This window comes from Glycine soja, chromosome 20 (assembly GCF_004193775.1).
Source record: "Glycine soja cultivar W05 chromosome 20, ASM419377v2, whole genome shotgun sequence".
In the NCBI taxonomy this organism is placed as follows: domain Eukaryota; kingdom Viridiplantae; phylum Streptophyta; class Magnoliopsida; order Fabales; family Fabaceae; genus Glycine; species Glycine soja.
This window is the reverse complement of record NC_041021.1, coordinates 44532355-44555417: the sequence shown is the minus strand read 5'-3', so window position 1 is coordinate 44555417 and position 23063 is coordinate 44532355. Positions and strand designations below refer to the sequence as shown.

General features: G+C 34.2%; 3 protein-coding genes across 3 annotated transcripts; 1 reads left to right on the top strand and 2 right to left on the bottom strand.

Moving 5' to 3' along the window:
* Positions 1-2000: 2000 nt before the first annotated feature.
* On the bottom strand, positions 2001-12407 carry LOC114403227 (Golgi to ER traffic protein 4 homolog). Its single transcript, XM_028366052.1, has 12 exons — positions 12277-12407; positions 11827-11906; positions 10808-10886; positions 10461-10542; positions 10072-10222; positions 5520-5610; positions 4320-4403; positions 4051-4097; positions 3304-3432; positions 2765-2849; positions 2473-2550; positions 2001-2332 (listed from the first exon to the last, which is right to left on the bottom strand). Exons 1-12 carry the CDS (start codon positions 12322-12324, stop codon positions 2315-2317), a joined length of 972 nt encoding a protein of 323 aa, XP_028221853.1. The 5' UTR covers positions 12325-12407; the 3' UTR covers positions 2001-2314.
* Positions 12408-12493: 86 nt separating this feature from the next.
* On the top strand, positions 12494-14530 carry LOC114403228 (glutamyl-tRNA(Gln) amidotransferase subunit C, chloroplastic/mitochondrial-like). The gene is made up of 5 exons (XM_028366053.1): positions 12494-12724; positions 12820-12860; positions 13278-13333; positions 14117-14165; positions 14247-14530. Exons 1-5 carry the CDS (start codon positions 12515-12517, stop codon positions 14320-14322), a joined length of 432 nt encoding a protein of 143 aa, XP_028221854.1. The 5' UTR covers positions 12494-12514; the 3' UTR covers positions 14323-14530.
* Positions 14531-21399: 6869 nt separating this feature from the next.
* On the bottom strand, positions 21400-22291 carry LOC114402319 (glycine-rich cell wall structural protein 2-like). Its single transcript, XM_028364837.1, has one exon. It carries the CDS (start codon positions 22153-22155, stop codon positions 21682-21684), a length of 474 nt encoding a protein of 157 aa, XP_028220638.1. The 5' UTR covers positions 22156-22291; the 3' UTR covers positions 21400-21681.
* Between the last annotated feature and the right edge of the window lie 772 nt (positions 22292-23063).

Genomic DNA, 23063 nt, shown 5'->3' with positions numbered 1-23063 from the left:
GCTTATTGAAAATGTACTAATTAAGTTGTTTACCTAAATGCAACCTATGTCTTATTAACTTGTCGCATTTAACAGGAAAACAGGAGTATATGAGTAGTACATTGAAACCATTAAAATTAATCCATATCCATAATCAGATGCAGAAACTACAACAGCAATGCCCTGTTCAGCATTTTATTTACATGTGAATATCATAATTAGTAAACATTTTTCAATAACATCGTATAGAAGCTCTCCCATTTAACTTCCCACAATACTTAGGTGCATAAGTTGACTTTAGGCTTTCAGCTTATGGAAGAAACTTAATTCATTTCACCTTGTTATTTTCTTCTCTTATAAGTACAAATGAAGAACTTCATCCAAATAGGGCCTATGACCTTCTAATAAGCTCTTTTCAGCATATGTCAGTAACCTTCAAAGTTAAATTTATAATACAAGCTCTTATGTGATAAGCTCATCGAAAAAGTACTAATTAAATTGTTTACCTAAACACACCTTATGTCTTATTAGCCTCTTTCTTGTCACACATTTGACAGGAAAGCAGGAGACATATGAGTAGTACAGTGAAACTGATAAACCTAATTCATATCCAAAATACTGCACAAAATCAGATGCACAAACTACAACAGAAATGCCCTGTTCGGCATTTTATTCACATGTAAACATAATTAGAACTCAGTTTTCAATAACTCCCACAACAACCAAAACTTATCCCATTGGGTTGACTACATGGATCAATCAACTGCGTTGACAGATTTGATGAAAAATAATAATAATAATATGCCTATGATTTGGGATGTTAGAAAATTTTATTTCATTCTCATATGTCCTGCGTCAATTTATAAATATAATAAAAATTTATTAACTGTATGCAACAATTCTGCTCACAGATCAAGAACAAAAACCAAGAAGTCCATATCACTACAACATAAAAAAAAAAAAGAAATGGACTGTCACCACTATAAGCACTAGATTGATGCCAAAATAGAGTTGATGGATATTTACACGTGTCTGAAATAACACAATAAGTTTCTGCACTGAGTATTATAGTTTGGCATGAGAACTGAAGTCTTACTGGTACTAGTACAAATAAAATCAGGAACTAAATCAACAAGAAGAACAAAGTCGAAGGGAGGACCTTGATGTAAAATATGCTATGACAATAAGAATCTCCACTAACGTCATAGATAATTTTACACTCTTAACTCAAAGTCGAAGGAGAATGTTACGTGTATATAGTGGGACAGACGGTTTGCATGCAATTTACTTAGAAAAACTACATCGTCGTGTAAATAGTTTTAAAAAAGACTCATTTGAGTAATAAATTTGTAAAAGTGTCCTCTTTAGGATAATCTACGACAGGGAACGTCTAACAAAAGATTTAAATTTGAATGCAAGTTTAGATCGTGTTTAATTTTAACTTTTCAACCAAGTTATTAAGTCTTATGCTAAAAATTAAGTAAATTTAGTTTTAGTATTTATTTTTCATTTAAAACCTTCAAATTATTTTAAGTAAATATTTTTTTTATGAATTTAGGATATGAAATAATTTTAGGAGTTTAAAATACCACTTTAACAATATTTGACAAAATTTAAAAGATTTATATGACATGAGATTAGTTTGAATAAAAAGGAATTTAATAATTTTCATTTTGGATAAAATATAATAATTTAATTGATAAACTTTGAGGAAAAAAATAAATATTTTAATTAATCCAATTTATAAATTTTGTTTGAGAGAAGAAAGTCAAAATATAAAGATCTTATCATTTATGGCCAAATCTGTGGAAGGGGAGGCACTTGGTAGGAAAAATAACGTAATAATTTGACGGCGTTGTAAAACTCTTCCACATATGACATTTATATATTACATGATAATTGAAAGAGGTGCTCTTCATTTCTTTTTATGTACAATGGCAAGAAGTTATGGTAGGGACTTCCATTTCCTGATATATAAGATATATTTCCACATTAAAAAAGTGAAAATTCCACAGCACAGGTTAACGAGCTTAATCTAATTTGTGTTAAGATTTAGCACAAGATAATTTGTTATTGTTTACAAGTCATTTCAACCTCGAATCTGCCAGGAAAGAGAAAAACTAATGCAAGTCATTTTTACATTAAAAAAATGGAACGGGTACTTAGCAAAATTGTTAAATAATTAGCATTTACAAATCACGAGATAACACATATTTTCTTCAATGAGATGAATTTGCTCTATCATTAACCAAAAGAAGAAAAAAATATATATAATTATTGGAACGTTCTGTAGAAGTTGCTGTTCTATCTGGTAGTGTCTCCATAATGATTGTCATTACTCAGCTCCCATCAACTGCATAAGAAATTAACACAAAACTTCATTCATCAAGAGATTTTTATATTAAAAAATCAAAATTCAAAAGTATATGATTTTGCAAGTGCCAAGGTGGTTAATAACTTAATATTCAACTACAGAAACCTATCAGTAGTCACCTTGAATATATCTCCAAACATTCCCATGGGGTTCCTTCGCTGTACTCCAAAGAACCTCTCCGCAATATCATCTAGCATCTGAATCACAGTTTTGTCACATTAAATGCAGCACATGACTTGAATTTTTAGTTTCTTGCAAAGAGAAAAATATTCACAAGATAACAACACAAGACTGGTAAGAACTTTCATAGAACAATAAGGACACCCAACATCTTTGTGGATCATTTGCTAATTGTTATCTACCAACAGAGAGGAAAACAGAGCATATGACTTGGTATGTAAGTTATCTGACCTCATTGAACGCAGGCTCCCTCTCAATACTTGGCTTAAAATTTGTTCTCAACATATTAAAAAGAGGCAAAGCATCTCTCTCCAACCTGGCATAACAAAAATTAAGGCATTGTCATGCAACATAATGGGAGCTCCAAACATTTGCAGCTCTTACAATAGAAAGCTCTTCTTCCCATTAAACACGTCTGAAATTAATCAAGTGCATAATTTATTGCATACTACCACGAGCACTTTGCTTCACTTTTATTGAGTGGTAACTAATTGCTTATGTCTCTCTTCCTTTCCTTACTGCAGAATAAGGTGCTTAATTTTAGTTTGCTTTATTTTCTTCCTTTCAAAGGAATCGAGCCATAATTTAATAACACAATTAACGCTCTTTGTATAAGTGAAGTTTTCATATAAATTAAATTCAGAAACAAATAAAAAATAATTATTCATCAAATTATAGTGCTTCCAGTCCCCTTTAAATTGAAGTATTGTATGTCTGTATTTAGAACAGAAATTAATCAATTTATTGGTTGAGCAACATAGAAAACTTACGTTTGCAAAAGATAAGTGATGAATTGCATCAACTCTGTCTTAGGAAACGCAACCTCAGCTGATTCAGTTTGCTTCTTTATCTCTTCCATTAGTATGTTCGCATCTTTCAAATTGCCTGAAGACAAGTACCTATCATGCAAGAAATGGGCAATTCCTCAGTTTCAAACCTTGTTGAAATTTACATGGAATTACAGGTGAAAGACATTAACCAAACAAAACAAGGATTTTATAACAAGTATGTCAACATCATTGAAAACAGTGGATGCATGCCTCTACTCATCAATGATGATTAGTACAAGACAACTAAAGTAAAAAAATCCTTAATTATCACTTAAGAGATAGCAAAACAGGGAGTGGAGGACAATTTAAGACTGATTGTATTATCTTATCTTATTTATTTTAAGTTTGTTTTATTTACAAGAACAATATCCTGATCTTGCATTCTGAGATCTTAACAGGAAGTGTTTGTTTTGACTTTTGACAATGAAGTGAATGAACAGTTAGTTCTAATACGTACTGCAATATACAGAAGATATTTGTGCCAAGTTAAAATTGTTAAATGCACTTAAAAACAACAAAAATTTATACTGAGAAATATCTATGCACTACAGTTGTAATGCAATAAGCAAAAACATAAATTTCATCCTAGTATAAATGTTTATTTAGGCATCATAAGCATCCTGGGTATTCAATATTCAGAAAATTTGATAATATTGCTAGAGAATCTCAAGAGAAAATTACATTTACCTCAAAACTGCCCGAGCAATGGCCAAATCGTCTTCACCAGGATAACACTACATTTGAAAAAAATATCAGTTGAACCTTCCCAAAACTATGCCAAAACTATAAAATAAAGGCATCAGTTACCTCCTCCAATTAAATTAGAGAATCACCCAATAATATGACATAAATAAAATCATCCTAAGAAAAGTAAGATCAAAATTGTTTGGTATATGCCCACATAATTTTGGAAAGTTGAGCCAAATAACAAGGAATAAAAAAGTTAGGAGGCTGACCTTGCCCAAAAAACTCACAAGAGTAGAAGCAAACTTCTTTGGATTATTTCCTCTCACAAAATGATACGTCACTTTAGCCATATCCTGCATATAAAACACATATTGATAGTCATTCACCAAAAATAAAGGTCATAATAATTTTAATTTTTTAATGGAAAGCGAAGCTTTTTACAGCATAAAGCCATTTCCATATCAGCCCAAAATTCAGAGACATGACTTGCTCCAACAATCAATGTAACAGTATACTATATTTCTTCATGTTCTATTTAACTTAAGACTTAAGAGTATACTAAATTTTATGTTTGCATTGCCTCAGTCTCGTATTAACTGCTAGACTCAAGGAAATTAAGAGTAGAAATAAGAATAAAAAAACAATTGCTGTCCTCTTCCAAAAAAAATTGTATCCTGCCCTAAACCAACTCTACCCTATATGAGGTCCCTATACACCACCCTTGAAAGTATCAGCTTAAAATATCAACCACTAAAATAAACAAGAAAGGAGAAGAGTCTCCAAGCCTGACTCCCAGATTACCTTACAAAAATGTCACTCACAATCACAGAGAAAGTAGCAGTCGGGAAACATCCAATAATTTCATCATCTATATCTAGTACCAAAAACATTTCTATCAATAACATGGTTTCGGAAGCCATAGCTCACTCACTCGTAACCTTTTTCAAACTCAATTTGAAAATAAACCTAATGTTCTGAGAGAGATGACCTGCTAGTCTGCTACAATTTGCAAATAAACCAATTCTGAACCCAGAGAACCTTGGCAATTTCTTTTTCTCATCTCATTCCCAGTTTTCTTTAATTTTAACAGCTACCTATTTACTTGGCTAACAGCACTAAAAAAACTCTTCCCATTAAAACCATAATGTTCCCAGCCAGATATTTCCTTAATCCCTTCAAATTCAAAATCTTATATAGCACCTAAATAACTAACAATTTGACTCTCCAAACATCCACACCATGGCTTCCAAATTCCCCTTATCTTCATGTACCCAGTGCACCCAAAAAACCTAAAGTTAGCCAACTAAATCAATGTTTATTAAATGTTGAAACAGATAAGCCTTTACATATCAACAATCATGTTTTTCTTCTACAAAATCAAAGATAAGAAAAGTTTCACAGAGATGTTGATTTAAAAAAAAAAAACTTGGAAAGTATATAAATTCCAGAAAAACCATTGTGAAACTCACCACCTCAGGACTTTCAGAAAATATGTACTCAGCTAGCATGATGTGCAGCTCTGGAGATCCATTATTATTTGCTCCATGTTCGGCGGACCACCTGAATACAATAGCAGCAAAGATATAAATGCTATTTAGAGGAACAAATTATCATAATAAAGAAAAGGGGTGACCTATGCACAAGGTTCCTACCAAGTGAATTTGGGGAGGGTAGATATATGCCCCTCATGTGGAGAGGCTAATTATAATATTATATCCAGTTTGAAGGGTGCTACCCCTCCCAAAAAAAATAACTTTGTAAAGACACTAGTTAAGGAAACTAAAAAAAGAATAAAAAAATATCAATATATAAGGGGGTGTTTGGTTTGGTTGTTTTCTGTTTTCATTTTCACTGGAAATAGAAAATAGTGATGGAAATGTGTTTGGTTGGATTTTTGTTTTTATTTTCAGTGAAAATATTTTCCCAAACGAACCAAAAACTGGAAACAATAAAATCTCGTTTTCAATGTTTTCAGTTGAAACCAGAAACCTCATTTTGGATAAAATGAAAACAAGGGGACAAGGAATAAAATTTTAAGCAAATCTAAAAATACATTTTCTTTTGAAAACACATTTTCAGTGTTTTTATTTCTTGAAAGCAAAAAACAAGAAGTCAAACCAAACATGTTTTCAGAATTCTAATCTTTTAAAAATGAAAACAGTTTTCAGAAAATGAAAATGCAAACCAAACACACCCTAAATAATTTAACACTTGTATTTTTGAATAATTGGAAACAATTAGTGAGTGTGTGTTCTTGAACTTGTAAGAAGAAATAATCACTTATTACCAACTTTCAGATTTTATTTATTTATTTAAAGAAAACAATAATCTCCCACAAATCAATCACTAAACATGCACTTAGTTAATAGAGTGTATCAAAGCTTCTTTAATTAGTGACTTTAAGTTACTCATTAGCAAGACACCTTTTTTTATTTAATCATTTCTTCAAGTGCTCTTTCTGTATGGCCAGCCCAATTTAAACAATCAAGGTCCATCTCGGCTAACAACAACAACCACCAAACCTCATCCGACCAAGTGGGGTCAGCTATACGAGTCAATCAACACCATTAGGACCTAGCTTCCTACACGTGCAACAAAAATACAGTATGCTTATGATTGGGATGTTAGTTGATAGACCTTAGAACTAATGCAGGAAGAAGAAAGGTAATTGGACAAGTTTGTTCTGTCTCATTTCATTTCAAAATCGATATTTATGGAGATTACAAGCATAGAAAAGCTGTCCTTGGCCAGCTAGGAATACACTAATTGCAAATAACAGAATTAGTGAATTTGTTAACGAGATTGTGGAAATATTCTGGATGCTTGTCCTTTTCTTGAGCTGTTCCTTATGCATAATCGCTGAGGTGTGTTGGCATCCTGGTGGTCCTCCTTGGTCTATTAGTGGCCATGGTCCTCCTTGGTCTATTAGTGGCCATGGCACTATTGCTATCATCACCACGGTCCGGGAGAAGAACCTTGTCCTCAAGGTTATAGGATACCCAGATATTGTCCCAATGTTTCCCGCTGGTGTCTTCAGGAGCTAATCCAGTCCATTGTACCAGAACCAGTTTGGTGGGTGGCACGCATTATCACATTTCCATTCGAGAACTTGAAGTGGCTCAACAACTAGATGGTTATCTGAACTCATGGGAGGGAGAGAATCTGGAATATTAGGGAGTGGTCCCTGATGTTGTTTCAGCAATGAAACATGAAATACTAGGTGAATTTTAGAGGTCTCCAGCAACTTGACGGTAAGCAACGGGACCAATGCGCTCTTCAATAAAAAACGGGCCATAAAAATATTTTGGATAACTTGGTGTATGCTGGTGCAGACGAGGTTTGGCGGTAAGGACGAAGCCTAACATAGATCTAATCATAGTTGTGAAACCCGATTCGGTCATTGACTCGGTCGAAATAGTGGGTCAATGGTCTAACTGGTGGGTCAGTAATTGACCCGATATATATTAAAAATTCAAAATCATATATGTATCTATTATATATGTTATAACTAACATTATTTGAGTAAGAAAAGTTCATCCATACTCCAAAATCCAAAATAACAATTGATAATAATGAGACATCAAAACGGCATCGTAGAGGTGGTCCATTTTCTTTTTTATTTTTTTGTAAAATCAGCTGGGTCAAACTAGTCTAACCGGGATCCAGTGACCTAACCGGCCGGGTCAATTGCGTGACCGATCCAATAGTAAAACTGGCCGATTAAGCCAATGGGTTTTGGTTGGACCAAACCGGGTTTCACAACTATGGACCCAGTCACCTACAGCGAATTGAACGTCGTGACAGTGCTTATGTGCTTATCTACAATATGTTTCATAGCCATTTGAGCTTTGTGTAGGCGGCGTTGTAAAGCCGAGTGAATTGCAGCTCGTGCCGAAAGCAATGTATCAACCACCTCTACGTGAGAGGATCCTTGCAAATACCGGGTAATTGATGGTGGTAGCTTCCCACAAGTGACTTCGAAAGGTGAGAGGCTTGTGCTAGAGTGTACAGATGTATTGTATGAACATTCCGTGAGGGATAAGAATTTAAACCATTGTGATGGTCTACCATGGACGAACGAATGTAGGTATTACTCCAATACCCAATTGAGGACCTCCGTCTACCCATTAGTCTGTGGGTGATATGTCATGTTCATGCAAAGCTTGGTTCCACTTATCCGGAACAGTTTGTGTCAAAAAACATTGATGAATAGGGGGTCGCTATCCGACACCAAGCTACGTGGGAACCCGTGTAATTTCCATACCATATACAAGAAAAGAACTGCTACCTTATGCACAATGGAATGGGAAGCATCGAAATGGGTCCTTTTTTGAATAACGATCCACGACCACCAAGATTGAGGTGAATTCGTTTGATGGAGGCAATCCTATAATGAAGTCGAGAGACAAGTCTTCCCATATGGACGAAGGGATTGGTAAAGGTTGAAGCCAAGAAACCCACAGGCCTACTTCAACATTTACCTATCTCTTCGTCCATATGGGAAGACTTGTTCCTGGCCTTCATTACAGGATTGCCTCCATCAAATGGATTAACCTCAATCCAGGTGGTCATGGACCGTTATTCAAAAAGGGCCCATTTTGGTGCTCTTACTTCCCATTACACCGAGCACAAGGTTGTAGTTCTTTTTCCTGGATATGGTCTGCAAATCACACGGGTTCCCACGTAGCTTGGTGTCAAATAAGGATCCCCTGTTTATCAATGTTTTTGGGTAAGTGGAATTAAGCTTCGCATGAGCACGACATATCACTCACAGACTGACGGACAAACGGAGGTCCTCTATTGGGTATTGGAGTAATACCTACATTTGTTCGTTCATGGTAGACCATCACAATAGTTTAAATTCTTGTCCCTTGCGGAATGGTCGTACAATACATCTGTACACCCCAGCACAGGCCTCTCACCTTTCGAAGTCACTTATGGGAAGCCACCACCATCAATTCCCCAATATTTGCAAGGATCTTCTCATGTAGAGGCGGTTGATACATTGCTTTCTGCACGAGCTGCAATTCACTCGGCTTTATAGCACCGCCTCCACAGCTTAAACGACTATATACGGCAGATAAGCACCGTTCAATTCGTTGTCAATGACTGGGTCTATGTAAGGCTTCATCCTTACTGCCAAACCTCGCTGACACTAGCATACACCAAGTTATCCAAACGTTTCTATGGCCCATTTTTTATCAAGGAGTGCATTGGTCCCATTGCTTACCGTCTCAAGTTGCCGGAGACCTCTAAAATTCACCCAGTATTTCATGTTTCATTGCTGAAACAACCTCAGGGACTACTCCCTAATATTCCATATTCTCTCCCTCCATGAGTTTGGATACCTAGTTGTTGAGCCACTTCAAGTTCTCGAATGGAAATGGAATAATGCAAATGTGTCACCCATCAAACTGGCTCTAGTACAATGGATTGGATTGGCTCCCAAAGACACCAGCTGGGAACATTGGGACAATGTTCGGGTATCCTATAACCTTGAGGATAAGGTTCTTCTCCTGGACGGGGTGATGATAGCATTAGTGTCATGGCCACTAACAGACCAAGGAGGACCACCAGGAGGCCAACACACCTCAGCGATTACGCATAAGGGACAACTCTAGAAAAGGACAAGGATCCAGAATATTCCCACAATTGTAATCTCCATAGATATCGATTCTTAAATGAAATGAGACAGAACAAACTTATCCAATTACCTTTCTGTTTCCTGAATTAGTTCTAAGGTCTATCATAGAAGCTTTTCTTTTTCGCATGTGCCACATCAGCTTATAAATACAATTAAAATAATTGTATGCAGCAATTTTTTCTTTCACCAAAACCAGAAAATTAACATACTAGAGCGTAAGGAAAGAAATGACAAATCACCACTATAAACACCAGATCGGTGTCAAAAAAAAAAAAGAAAACACAACAGTATTTGGCATTTACTTGCAAAGAAAAGAGAGGGAGCATGGTAAATGTAAAATATAATCTAGATTATTTTTAATTTGTGTTAAGTCTCACTTGATAGCAGCTTTTAAGAATGAGGAGCAGCCCTCAACACGTGTCTTTGCACTTCCAATGTTTTCAGAAAGCTGCTGCATGTCATCGACATCCCATAGGTTTTGTGGCAATGAAACCCGAGGAAATGATTTGTAGATCTTCTTGAGACGTTCTACCATTAAAATTTATAAGTAATTAGTAATAACAAGGACTGTTTCATCGTTAAATACTATATGAGTCCAAATAAAGAATGAATGTTTTTATGCAAGTCCATGATAATTACCGAATTGAAAGTCACCATGCAATTAAAAAAGAAGTAAGAATAATTTACATTGCATCACAACTAAACCCACAAAAAACAAATAATGGCTGATAAAAACAAAACTGTAAAAGACAGGATAAGAACGCACCAAGAATTTCCTCATCGTAAGGAATTTTCCCTTTCCCTAATGTCTCCACAAACAATAAAGCTAACTCTGCTCCACAGGTAACCTTAAGAGAGAAAATAAGTATTAATCTTTGCTGTTTGTCAAGTGTACTCTATCTTTTTTTTTATCATAAATATAAATATTTTAACACCAGAAATGAATTTTTAAAATTAATGTAAATTTATATAGAAATGTGGAAAGGATTCTTTTTTTCACTTAATGGTAACAATGAACAATCTATTAATCACTATATATGCCAGAGCCAGACTAAAAACTATAAAGTTGACAAAAGTGTATCTTGAAAGACATTGAAATAGAAAATGTAGAACCTGCCCATGAGACAACTGAATGCACGCTCCTGAATGTAGGATATCTAATGCTTCAGAGTACCTCTGAGCAGAAACATATCTGCAGCAAAGCATGTATGCTATATTTATGTCTACAACTTATCTGACGAGTATGCATTAGTTAATGCAGTTGTAGACCAAAATAATAAAGCTTGACAAAAAGAAATTCTGAGGTTCATAGATCTACAAGAAGCATGGATTTATGGATGATAAAAGGAAAGTAAATTTTACAGATAAATAAATTTAAACAAAGAAGCAAAAAACGAGATGTTCCAACTTCAAGAGCAAAGGGTAACATGTACCATTAAAGAAACCAGAAAAAAAAAAAAAACTAGAATAAAATATTTAACAAAGAATCCCACATGTCATATATTGGCAAAAATAACCAAGGTTATCAATGGCAAATGACAGAAGGCCAAAATTACGGCATATTAACATGCCACTGCAGCCTATGGCACTACCATAACAGGTCTCCCTTCACAAATCACCTATGGTGGAGGGGTCAAAAAACACCACATGTTATGGCAGAGCTATAAGTCTATATCGGTTATTTAACAACATTGCAAATAACCTTGCCTTCTTTACTCCTAAAACTCTAAATCCAGACAAACTCAGTATTCACCAAAAATACCAAAATGCAGCACTGCATTAAATTACACTATCCAGCTGCCCCTAAAAAATAGATATGATATGAAAAGTTATGGTATCGCTATCCTCTATGTTAAATCCTCTCTTGCGTCAACGCTAAAATTGTTCTTCTCAGGAGCCCCAAATGATAAACTATGCCTCACTATTTCACTGATCTGATATTCCTAGTTTGTGACTTTTACTATATGAGCTAATTTCATAAAGCATGTAGTTGTAGACCAAAGAAATAGCTATGCAAAAACTAACTACTTGTGATTTGAAGTAGCATTTCACATCGAAGATCCAATGAAGAATACAATGTAGACAGTGTACATTTCTCTTGAAGAATAGGTACAGTAAGAAACTGTGTAAACCTGGCACTAACGGATTTGTACATTTGCTGAGCTCCATAATAATTTCCATCGTTTACAACTTTCTCCAATTTTTCAATATTCTGCACTTCCAAACACAACAATCATGCTATTTTACAAAAAAAGAAAATACATATAATAAAGCAGATGCACCTCTACTAAGAGTTCATATCACAAAAATTTGCATATTTTTGAAATAGAAACCTCAGAGCTCACCAAGAAAAACAAAATCCTCATAAATAAAAACAAATCAAAACACTAATTTTCCGAAGGAATAAACTAAGAAGCACCATCACTGATAGGTCAAAACACATTCATTTTCAGCCAATGCAATACAGAAAATTAGAATATCGTTCGGGCGATTTTTTTTAATTAAAAAAGAAGAAAATCGTTTTGTTTAGATGAATCTGGAAAACGAAGATGCAAAGTTGATGGATCGCAGATTTTACGTACCTCCTGAGCGGGAGGTAGTTCGGCTCTTCTGGATCTCTGTCGCGACATAGCGAAGACGACGACGCTCTCTTCGTGCTCTTGCGAATGAAAAATTAAAAATGGGAAAAAGAAAAAAAATAGAATGACGTATTTATAGAAGAACTGTTTCGAGAATATTGACTTTCTTTAGGGACCGAATTGAAAATTAAAATGTTTTCTTAAACAACCTCATAGGTTAGGGATAAGGAATAATACGAAGATGACTAGCAAAGGGTTGCTGAGAGGAGCTTCGTTAACTGCAAACGCAGTTTGGCATAGAAGCAGTTTCTTCCCAAAGGTAACGGTTAGCGTCCACCCCAAGTTGGTGAAATTTCAGAGCTTCTCATCAACCACCGCTTGCTCCTCTCTTCCACCCCCGGATTTGCCTCGTTTGGCAAAAACTGCTCAAATTTCACTTACCCCAAACGAGGTCTTTCTTTGCTTTCTGTTATTTCATTTTCTTTCGAACTATTAATGTGCTTTTTGTTGTATATATTTGAAATATTAATAAAAATGTTGTTGCAGGTTGAAGAAATTGCTCCCAAAATTCAACAAGTTATAGAATGGTAAGTCAAAACCCCTCTATCTTTTAATATTAAATCCTCTAGGTCTTCTTACACCTTATTTAATGAGATTTACTCGTAATTTTTCAGTTCTCAATAAATTTTGATTAATAGTACAGAACAATAGAGAATGTGTTAAAAGAAAAAGTGTGTTAAAGTATATGTGTTGATAACATGAAATTTTGATTACCATTGAATGCTTGGATCAATTGACGTGGGGTTATTCTAGCTTAACCAGTGGTTTCGACTTTGAGTTCTGAGTCTTAGGCATGCAGCTATGTATTGCCTCCAATAAAGAATAACTGTGGATTTTTTAGGCCTAGCATTTTGTTTCTGACTTAAGATTTTGTTTTTTTGGTGAAGATTGTTTTTGCAGTGAGCCAAACTTTTGAATTTGGATTGAACTGTCTTGTGTGGCAGGTTTGGACAGCTGCAGGGTATTGATCTTGAAAGTGTTGAACCCTCGATCAGAGCAGGTTCTCTATGAACATATAATATCACTTTCATCATCTATCATGACTATCAATGATTTCATATCCTTACTTTGGATTTTATGTACTGTTTGATTACATTATACCTTGATGTGAAAGCAAGTTCTTTCATCTTCTTTTGACTTGGGGACTTGGAAGGGTTGTAAACTGTGATTGTGTTACATTCTTTCAGCTGAGAATGCATTGTTAGTGTGTTTGTTTTATGCTAATCCTGTTTTCGAAGGCACATCAAACGTCAAATCCTCAATCCCATGCTCACGGATTAATTCCTGGTCCATTTTAAGTGGTTGACATCTCTCAACAGATATTCTTCCATATACATAGGTTTAGGGATCGAACTTCTAACCTCATGCTTAAGTCACATGGTTATTTGTCAACTATACCAGACCACATTGGTACACAGCCATTCACTGAGAAATGCCAGTGATATTGCTGCCTTTTACAATATAACAAATCAATACTTTGCCACTTTGGCAAATGAGCGGTATTATCCATTTCTAGTCATTGCTTTCTTATACTTCAACTTGGTCATGCCAGTTTGTCCAAATTGTTTGGGTTGGTTGTCTTTCCTCTATACTTTTTCATGAACAACTATAAGGGAACCATACAATATCTATGTTCTAGTGATTTTCAGTTAATGTGTCTTTGTACAAAAATTTTGTGCACATGAGTTGTTTTACACTTTTACATGACTGGCAGAAAGCATCATTTGCTCATTTGATTTGGCTTCATATTTTTATTTGCTTATTCTTTCTGTGTTATCTGTAGAGACTGAAAACAATTTGCGTGGTAATGCTCCTGAAACATTTGACCATAGGTGAGTTGGTTGTTCATTAATTTGTCAATTGGAAATAATTGGAAAACTTATGGTCCTAACAGAGTGGTGTATTCTTGGCAGGGACGCCTTGATCGCTTCTGTCCCGAGCTATGAGGAGCCTTATATTAAAGTTCCGAGGGTCTTAAGCATGGACTAAAGTTAAAATTGCTTAGACGAGTTATTTGGTAGAAGGAAAACACATTCAGACTATTTTATGTTGTACTTTGAAGTTTGAATCTTTTTGGTTCTTTGTGACCCAGCTCTTATTTTGAATTTTTATGAGGGAATTCAGTTCGGCTCGTGAACTCTGCTCTTGCACTAAGTTTTGTTTTATGATGAACATTCGCTATTTTTTTCTTCTGTAACGAGATATCATGGGGGAATATATACAATTCTCCTAAATTTTAAATGGAGAAGGGTACAACAGAAAACACAATAAATAAAAAATGAAGTGTATAATCATAAATACAAATTACGAGGTGGACTATAAATAATCTCCATGGCCCTCTTCGTCACGCCTTTACTTTTCTTTTTAAGCGTGCTACTGAGTTTTCATATTACATACCTTAGGTTCAGTATCCAACTAGCTTTTGTCTCTCTTTTATTCAATAGCATAAATTAATTTATTATTGTTGTTGTGATTCAAATTCACAATTAAACCTTCATTCGTTTAATATTATAAATTTCAGTTACCATGAACATTTCATCTCACTTTGAAATGGAAACCTCCACTCAATTAGTAGTAATATCTAAATTTTCACTTTCCTTAAACACCTCATCTCACTTGTTTCTCTTCGCATTTAATTAAACCCCGTCTTGTGCCACGTTTGCTTTTGATTCTCGAATGTTTTGTATTATACAAATTTGCATGCATAGTATTTCATTCTTCCCATATTTCTGTTGGACAGGTCTTCCCAATTCCACGTAAAGGTGCAATGGGTATCGAGAAGGCTAAAATCAACATTGTGATGGTTGGTCATGTGGACTATGAGAAGTCAATCACTATTAAGGAACTCAATAAGCCTGTTGCAGAGAAACAAATTGCTGAGATGAACTTAACTGCCATATATAAGGCATGACCTCAAAAAGGGAACCAGAAAATAATGTTAACAAAATAATCTGGGACCTTAATAAGTAATATATGAGTCAGCGTCGGTCTGTAAAACGAGGCTTGTTTTCCTAATGGTACATTTTACTTTTAAAATCACCAACTAGTGCAATTTTTAGAAAATTCACAAACGTAAGATAATTTTCAAGTATAATAATGATCGCAATAAGATTTAAATCTAAAATTTCATACATAATATCTCAACTTCTACCATTACACAAATTCTAGTGGGTTCATTTATAATTTTTTTAAGCTTAATTAAGTTTTTCATACTTAAAATATAGGTTGTTTTCAAATTACTATCAAACATTCATTTTTTTCAATCAAGGACTTGAAAAGGTTTTCAATTTCATTTTACTATCTGTCGTTACTCGTGTATGGATCCGACAGTCGTAGCCAGAGATGAAGCTGGTTAGTCACGGTGGTCATGTCTTACCACCCCCATTGAATCGACAGTGAGAACTTATGTGTTATGGTCAGAGTTATCAGCTATAATTACGACATAGTATCCTACCGCAAACAAGGACTTTGTGAATGCCCCTATAGAAAGGTGCACTAGGAGACCTCGTCCTTTCACCTGTCTATTGAAGAGATGACTATCACTCTAGATGATATGTCATGTCTCCTGCACTTGCCTGTAACAGGTAGGCCTATTGATCATGTCCCCTCCACCTTCACTAGAGAGACTGTGAAGGTTTTGCTCATGGCTCGCCTTACAATTCCAATAGAGGAAAAGGCTATAGGGGCGACCACCGTAGGTGCAAAGATTAGCTTGACGTGGCTGGTAAACCTATATCACTTGTAAATCCAGTCAAGATTGTACATGTGGGCTACCACAAGTACTCAACTTACGTCCATGTCACCTACCTTCTCTACCTTAGCAACCTGGATGACTGCAATTGGTATGCCTACTGAGCCACTGCATTGGCATACCTATAAAACCATCTTTCTTATGTGAGCCAATACACTAACATGCAGGTTGGAGGTTACATGTTGTTAGTCATGGTAAGTAAAAATTGTTTCATTATGATTATTTGTATTTTTATTTTCTTTATTATTATAAATAATTTGTTTGACCATGTTTTTTACAGTCTTGAGCGTTTGCGCATTTGCCCATTGTTGGTTATTTTGAACCTAGAATCGGTGTTAGGCCTTTCCCCCCAGCAGGCCCTTTTCTTTGGCCTCATCAAGTGTGGGATGAACATGTGGCCTTATCTTCCAAAGAGGGTGTTGAGGTAATTTGGTCATGTTCAGCTCATCCCCATGCCATCCACTATAGTGTCTCACGTATGAGGCTTCTGATACGGCGTGGGCAGAGTGGCATCAACATCTCATTCTGTTGGGCGATGTTGTGCCACCTAGGGGTCCTTAGGCTTGCAGCCCTAACTATCTACCTTTGTTTTATCGGGTTTCCCACCCTTATGTCATTTCCCCGAAAGAGGGAGAGCCACCACATCCTCCTATATGTTCACCGTCCATCCCAATGCAATTACCGCCTTGGCAGCCACTCGCAGAGTATGTAGTCTTGTCAAGTAATTCAAAATGGATTTTGTTAAATTTTTTTCCCTAAATTGTCACTTTAAAAATAGTTACTAATTGAAATTCGGCTATTATGTTTGGGACTAAAAAAGAATGGGGACAAAAATTGATTTGTAACAAAAACACAATTTCGTTGTACGTCTTGTATAACAGAATCTTGATTCCATGAAAAGGGTATTTTTGGAATAAAAAAGTTTCAATCCGGTGATAAGGACCAAAAGTAATTATGATGGGGCCAATAATTATTCCCTTTGTATTATTCACTAGTATATTCTTTAGTCTTTAAGCCCAAAAGATCGAAGAAGAAGAAGCATGCTATTATTATTATTATTATTATTATTATTATTATCATTATCATTCACTAGTACATTCTTTAGTCTTTAAGCCCAAAAGATCGAAGAAGAAGAAGCATGCTATTATTATTATTATTATTATTATTATTATTATTATTATTATTATTATTTTGGCGTAAGGAGCGTGTATTGTAAATATAAATATGAATATTCAACTAAAACCTTGTGTGATCTCAAAATATTTGTGCCTGCTGAGACATATTCATGATCAATCTTTAGTAGCCTGGTATGCTTGAACTATAATTTATTTAAAAAAAATAATTGAATAACTGTTAGAAATTGTCAAAATATTGTTACAGAAAAACTGCTTAAAATAAAATTACACGAGTTGGATGTTACCTTTATACCCATGGAGTAAAAATCCTTCCACGCAGGGTTGACACTACAGTTATTTTAGGTGTCTCAAAAATCACGAACTACATATTTCTACAATATTTTATTGCCATCATCTCCTAGGCAGAACATGTGTATTTCCTACTGCTATTTGTAGCATTTAGCTTCAAAGAAACATAAATGGCTGTTCCAATATAATATGGATGCTTGATAGAGACTTTAGTGACTGCAGATATTTCAAGCGTATCTATGTGCTCTAGCTGCAAAATTTCGGATCATCACTATAGCTAGTAGTGCTATTGAACTGTTTCCTTCAATTATAATGATGGCTGAATGGCTTATTCCCACAAATTTTTTAAATAAAAAAATCTCATTTATTATTTTGTTCATTAACTCATAAAATTATCAACCAATCAAATTATGAGTAATGAGTTTTTTTTTTCCTACAAGGAGGCCTAGAGGTCAAATATAAAAATCTAATATCAACATAGTATAACATGATTGATAATATTATTCTTTAAATATATGATGTTGATTTCTGATGCATGTATATAGAAAAATATGTATTGGAAAAAATCAATCTCTTAAATAGATTTCATGATGTTGATAGATTAGTTTTTAGTTCTCGATCCAGAAATACCTCATTAAAAAAAATTATAAAAATCTAATTTTAGCTACTTAATCTATGGCAATAATATTTGATGAAGCACAACCTCCATCGACTTTAACACCAAGCCCAATGGATGAAGCATACACAATACATTGACAATCAAGCCTAACTTGTCCCTCCACTGTCAAGAGTCTGAGTCTTGTTTCATCACTTTGGTGTCCTCACTCGAGTTACAAGACATAACTTAGCCCTGCTTGAGTTGGGAGTTGTCTAAATAGTGTTACAGTGGTTTACTTAATCTATTCCGACAAATAATATTAAGAAAGACGTGAAACTGAAATTCCAAAGTTCATTTAACCTTGATCCTAGCTCAAGATACAAGTCATTGATGAAATAGAAATATATGTACAATATATATAATCTCAAATTCAAACACAACCATTTAATTACTTCACAAAACAATTAATGATGAACTTTTGGATTTTCGGGCTTGGTAAAAATCTTCCAATGGTTCATTTGGAGACAAATAATTCGAGTCTTCTCCGACTAGACCAGAGTAGTAGTCAAGTTAACCGTCAAAAAGGCTAAATTGAAGCACAAGACACAAGTATTAGGAAAAGCCCCATTGAAGCCACTAGCATGCCGGACTCGGCTACATCTTTAATTTCTTTTGATAACTTGTGATTATCATAAAATATATCCTTTGGTTTCTTGTCATTGTTGTTTCCACAAGTTTATCACAACTATATAAGTGTACCACGAATATGCAATCTGAAAGTTTATTAGATTGTATAGCAGTAGTACACTTGAAAAGTGACTAGAATTTAGCTTCATTGATGAACATTTGAAGTCTGAAAAAAAATTAATTTGAGTTTTCAGGTGAAGGCATTCATATGATAGTTTGTAATAGACAGAACTTGTGAGTACTTGACAGAGGAAGTGATTTAGATACTCCAATTTACTTGCTCCCTTGTCCTTCAAATGAATCATATAGGACGATCTAAGTTACATACAGTGATCTTTAATCTTTATCAAATGTCTTACGCTTAATATGTTAAAATTAGAACTAAAGTACGAATCGTTTTAGACCTGATATCATTTTTTAAAAATACAACTAAATATAGTAACCGAGTTAGTAACTAAATGTATTGGATCATAATGTAGTCTGTTCAAAAAGAAGTTAACAAGATGATAACAATGGCTTATTAATTGGCGACCGATTATATTGGCTGCTATTAGAAACTGGTGTTTAAGTTCAGTTGCTAAACATGTTAGCGACTAAATTTAATGCAACTCTGATTTTGGTCGTAAGTTCAATCAGTAAGCTGCATGTTTAGATACCAAATTTATGTTCGTAGTAATAAAGCATTTCAGTAGCTGAATGATTATTTTTTTGAATGGGTGCTCAAAAGAGTTCCCGTAATATATTTTATTTCTCCACAAATAGACAGTCAATGTTAATGAATCCTGCAAATATAACGAATGAAATCTGACGAAGCCTATCTATGGTCTATGGACCCAGATGTAAAGTACTAAGAGCGAAGAGGATTATAATGTAAAGAGAAAAAAGACATGCCAGAATCGTATGGTGGTTATATTATCTATTAACACAGTAACAGGTAAGTTGGAAAGCAAAATGATTTCATTTACACCTAGAAATTACTCTATATTTATAATGGCTTTAAGTTTAACAAAACATTCGAAAACATAAAAAAAGACGATGGCACGTGCATATGTTTAGAACCATACAATCGAGATCAGAACATAGATTTGGTTGGCAATAACTTAGTGGGGAGTAAGTGGGAAGTTATATGGCTAAAAATAATGCATGTCCTATTAATTATGTATTATGATTGATATCCTTAAACAAATAATCATAAATTTGATTTCTGACTCGTGAATGAAAAAAATATTTAGGTCAATTCCTTAAATAAATTTTGTTGATTCATCCAAAAAATAATAATAATTCATGACTTTTATAATATGAAAATTCCTGACTTAATAATTATATATATATATATATATATATATATATATGATGAAAGTGATTGTTAATTTTCCTTGATCACTAAGATTTTGGAAAAACAATTATCCTTTGTTTTTGGGCCAAATCCATTTGTCTTTTACATTATAGTATAGGAAAATGTCAAACATGCTTTAGATATGCCATCTTCCGAGATAGTGTGGTTTCTAAAAGGCACTTTGATGAACGAAAATGACAGCATATGAACAAAATTTCTCGTGAGGGACTATATAACTAGATGACAATTATTTCATAAATTTAAATTATTCAATGCAGGCTATAAGTGGATTTATCTAAATGTAAATTCTTTAAATAAAATTGCAATAAAAACTATGGTATAATTCAATAAAATATATAATAAATTTATTGATCAAATACAAACAATAAAACTTACAGTTTTCGTTTTATTTTTTATTTTTACAATTTAGAAAATTCATAACAGAAAAATAGTAAATCATCATTAAAAGACACTACAAATTGCCAGCGTTCACTATTTAAGTTAACCAATATGCTTAATATTCGCAACCGAAGCTCACATATGAAGAGGTAAAAGTTCTTCTAGCCAACCTTTTGTTTTTATAATCCATGACTGAAGTCAAGAGAGATATTGTCATTAACTTATGCCAGGGGAAAAAGACACTTCATGTTTTTTCATGTTTTTTTAATAAAAAGAAATATAATAATAATAATTAGTGGAGTGGTTTGAGTGAAGATAATTATAGGAATAAAATAATTATTTATGAATGTAGTTATAAGAATAAATAAGTATAAAAATATATATCCCCACACATCTTATTTCCTTAGTACATAGTTACAGATAACAAAGTATTTTTAATATTTTCAAATCAAACTTTCAAGCCAAACTTACGTGAACGTGTCTGCAAGTTTTGATAAGAACAATTTGAAACATAAATTTAAGTTGAAGAATGATACTTTGTGATCAATTTAGGGTGTGTTTGAAAACTCACCAAAGCAGCAAAAGTAAAAGGAAATAGGAAATATTGGCATTAAGTTGAACTCATGTGAGTTCCAAACACACACCCTAAACTTATTTATATCAAAGAAAGTTTCAACTGTAGCAATGTAGCATCATTATCAGTTCGACGCAGGTTTGATTCCCTTTCATGGTTTCTACCACTCTAAAATTAGAAACAACAATACACTGTGACAAAACATTAAAATTTATATATGCAAAACATTGTACACTCGTAATGAATTGAATCTCTTATTTATATATTCTTAATTTATTTGTTTTTTGCCTAGACTTGTTTCCCGTTATTACAAAATAAATACAAAGTTTACAAACGTAAGAGAGGGAAAGAGTACTAAACATTGCAAAATTATACGTAGTCTATGTTAAGATTTTTCATTAATTAGGCATAGAGCAACTTTAAAGCTTTATGACTAGCTAGCTCTAGCAACATCTATAATACATACACACCATTCATTTTTTTCCCATATAATATAATTATAGATAGTAATACTTAATATCACACTATCAAGACGAGGCACACATAGCTACTAGCTATATAGCTCCATGTCAAATACATTTACCCATGGTTGGTGTTGCCCCTAGATGAGGATGAGGGTAATCTATTATTATCGTCACCACCACCATTTTTATCATCATAGCCACCACCACCGGAGTTTCCCGAACCACTTCCAGACCCATAACCACCGGCATGAGCACCACCACCAGATCCATATCCATACCCGGATCCAGACCCGGTCCCGGATCCAAAACCATAGCCATATCCTCTGGCAAAGCCCGTTGGAGAACGGCCCGAACCGGAACCATACCCGTACCCGGTGCCGGGTCCGGAGCCCCATCCCCAGCTGTAGTCCCAGTTTGCACCATGGCCAGAGCCAGTGGCCCCTGTGGGGGTTCCGGCCAATGGTGCACCGCCACTTGACATGTCAAAACGGAGCTTTCTTCTGCCGCCTCCGGCTGCCGCTGAGGTGGAAGTGATCAAGAAGAGAAGAAAGAGAGCCAAGTGTTTGAGAGTGTAATTGTATGGTGACATTTTTGTGTTTGTCTAGTGAGATATGATGATATTATTACGAGAGAGTTTTTTTTTTTGGTTTGTTTAGGAAATGCTGTAGTTGGAGTAGAGAAAAAGTGGGGTTGTGTGATTCTTGTGAGGTTTGACGCGGGAGTGTGGCTTATATAATGGGGTTGGAAGATGATGATCAATGAGATATGAGTCATAACAACCCGTGATCTTGAGTTAGTGCAGAGTTCACTTTTCATTTTCATTTGCATTCTATTTTTTATTTGAGACAAAGGAATTCTTTTCCTTTTAATTTATTAAAGTTATTATATATATATATATATATTATGTTAAAAATATTTATAATTTTTAGTATATTCTTTATCTTTTTTGTTATTACTTTTTATATATTTTATGTAATTTTGAACTGTTTAAATGTAAAATAATCAAACACAACAAAATTAATAATAAATATTCGAATGTGTCTTACAGTTTTAGTTAGCTAGTGCGAAAATATTGTACTAAAAATCGTTCACAAGTCATAGTAACTAATTTGTGGATGAGAATGAGAGAGGTGAGTTATTGAATAAGTCGTTGCTTGGAAACGAGACGAAGCACTAGATAGTTCAACGTGACCAGATTTCCACCACCGACTTTCTGGTAATTGATGAGCCCTAGCTAAATTCAAGTTGTCACGCAAGCATTGGTATCATGTCTGGGAAAAGCTATGAGATCTTTTTTAGGGTTTTCAATGGTTATTTTACTTTTAAATTCAGTTGAAGTTCGAGTAAATCGACAGAAAATTGCTCAATCCCAATAACTTTTAGTCCAAGCTTCATTCGACACTTCTAAATTTACAAATAAAACTTTTATTAAATACAACTCAAGGCTTGGTTATGGGCTAATATTTGGTGAATTTTTGTCTAGTTGTAATAAATTTC

Bases quoted from the DNA above. Each gene is read 5' to 3' on its own strand.
- LOC114403227 (XM_028366052.1), bottom strand. From the start codon at position 12,324: ATGTCGCGACAGAGATCCAGAAGAGCCGAACTACCTCCCGCTCAGGAG. The intron at 11,907-12,276 runs GTACGTAAAATC...TTGGAAGTGCAG, and splicing joins AACTACCTCCCGCTCAGGAG to AATATTGAAAAATTGGAGAA. The intron at 2,551-2,764 runs GTCAGATAACTT...ACTGTGATTCAG, and splicing joins GGGAGCCTGCGTTCAATGAG to ATGCTAGATGATATTGCGGA.
- LOC114403228 (XM_028366053.1), top strand. From the start codon at position 12,515: ATGACTAGCAAAGGGTTGCTGAGAGGAGCTTCGTTAACTGCAAACGCA. The intron at 12,725-12,819 runs GTCTTTCTTTGC...ATGTTGTTGCAG, and splicing joins TTTCACTTACCCCAAACGAG to GTTGAAGAAATTGCTCCCAA. The intron at 12,861-13,277 runs GTAAGTCAAAAC...CTTGTGTGGCAG, and splicing joins ATTCAACAAGTTATAGAATG to GTTTGGACAGCTGCAGGGTA.
- LOC114402319 (XM_028364837.1), bottom strand. From the start codon at position 22,155: ATGTCACCATACAATTACACTCTCAAACACTTGGCTCTCTTTCTTCTC.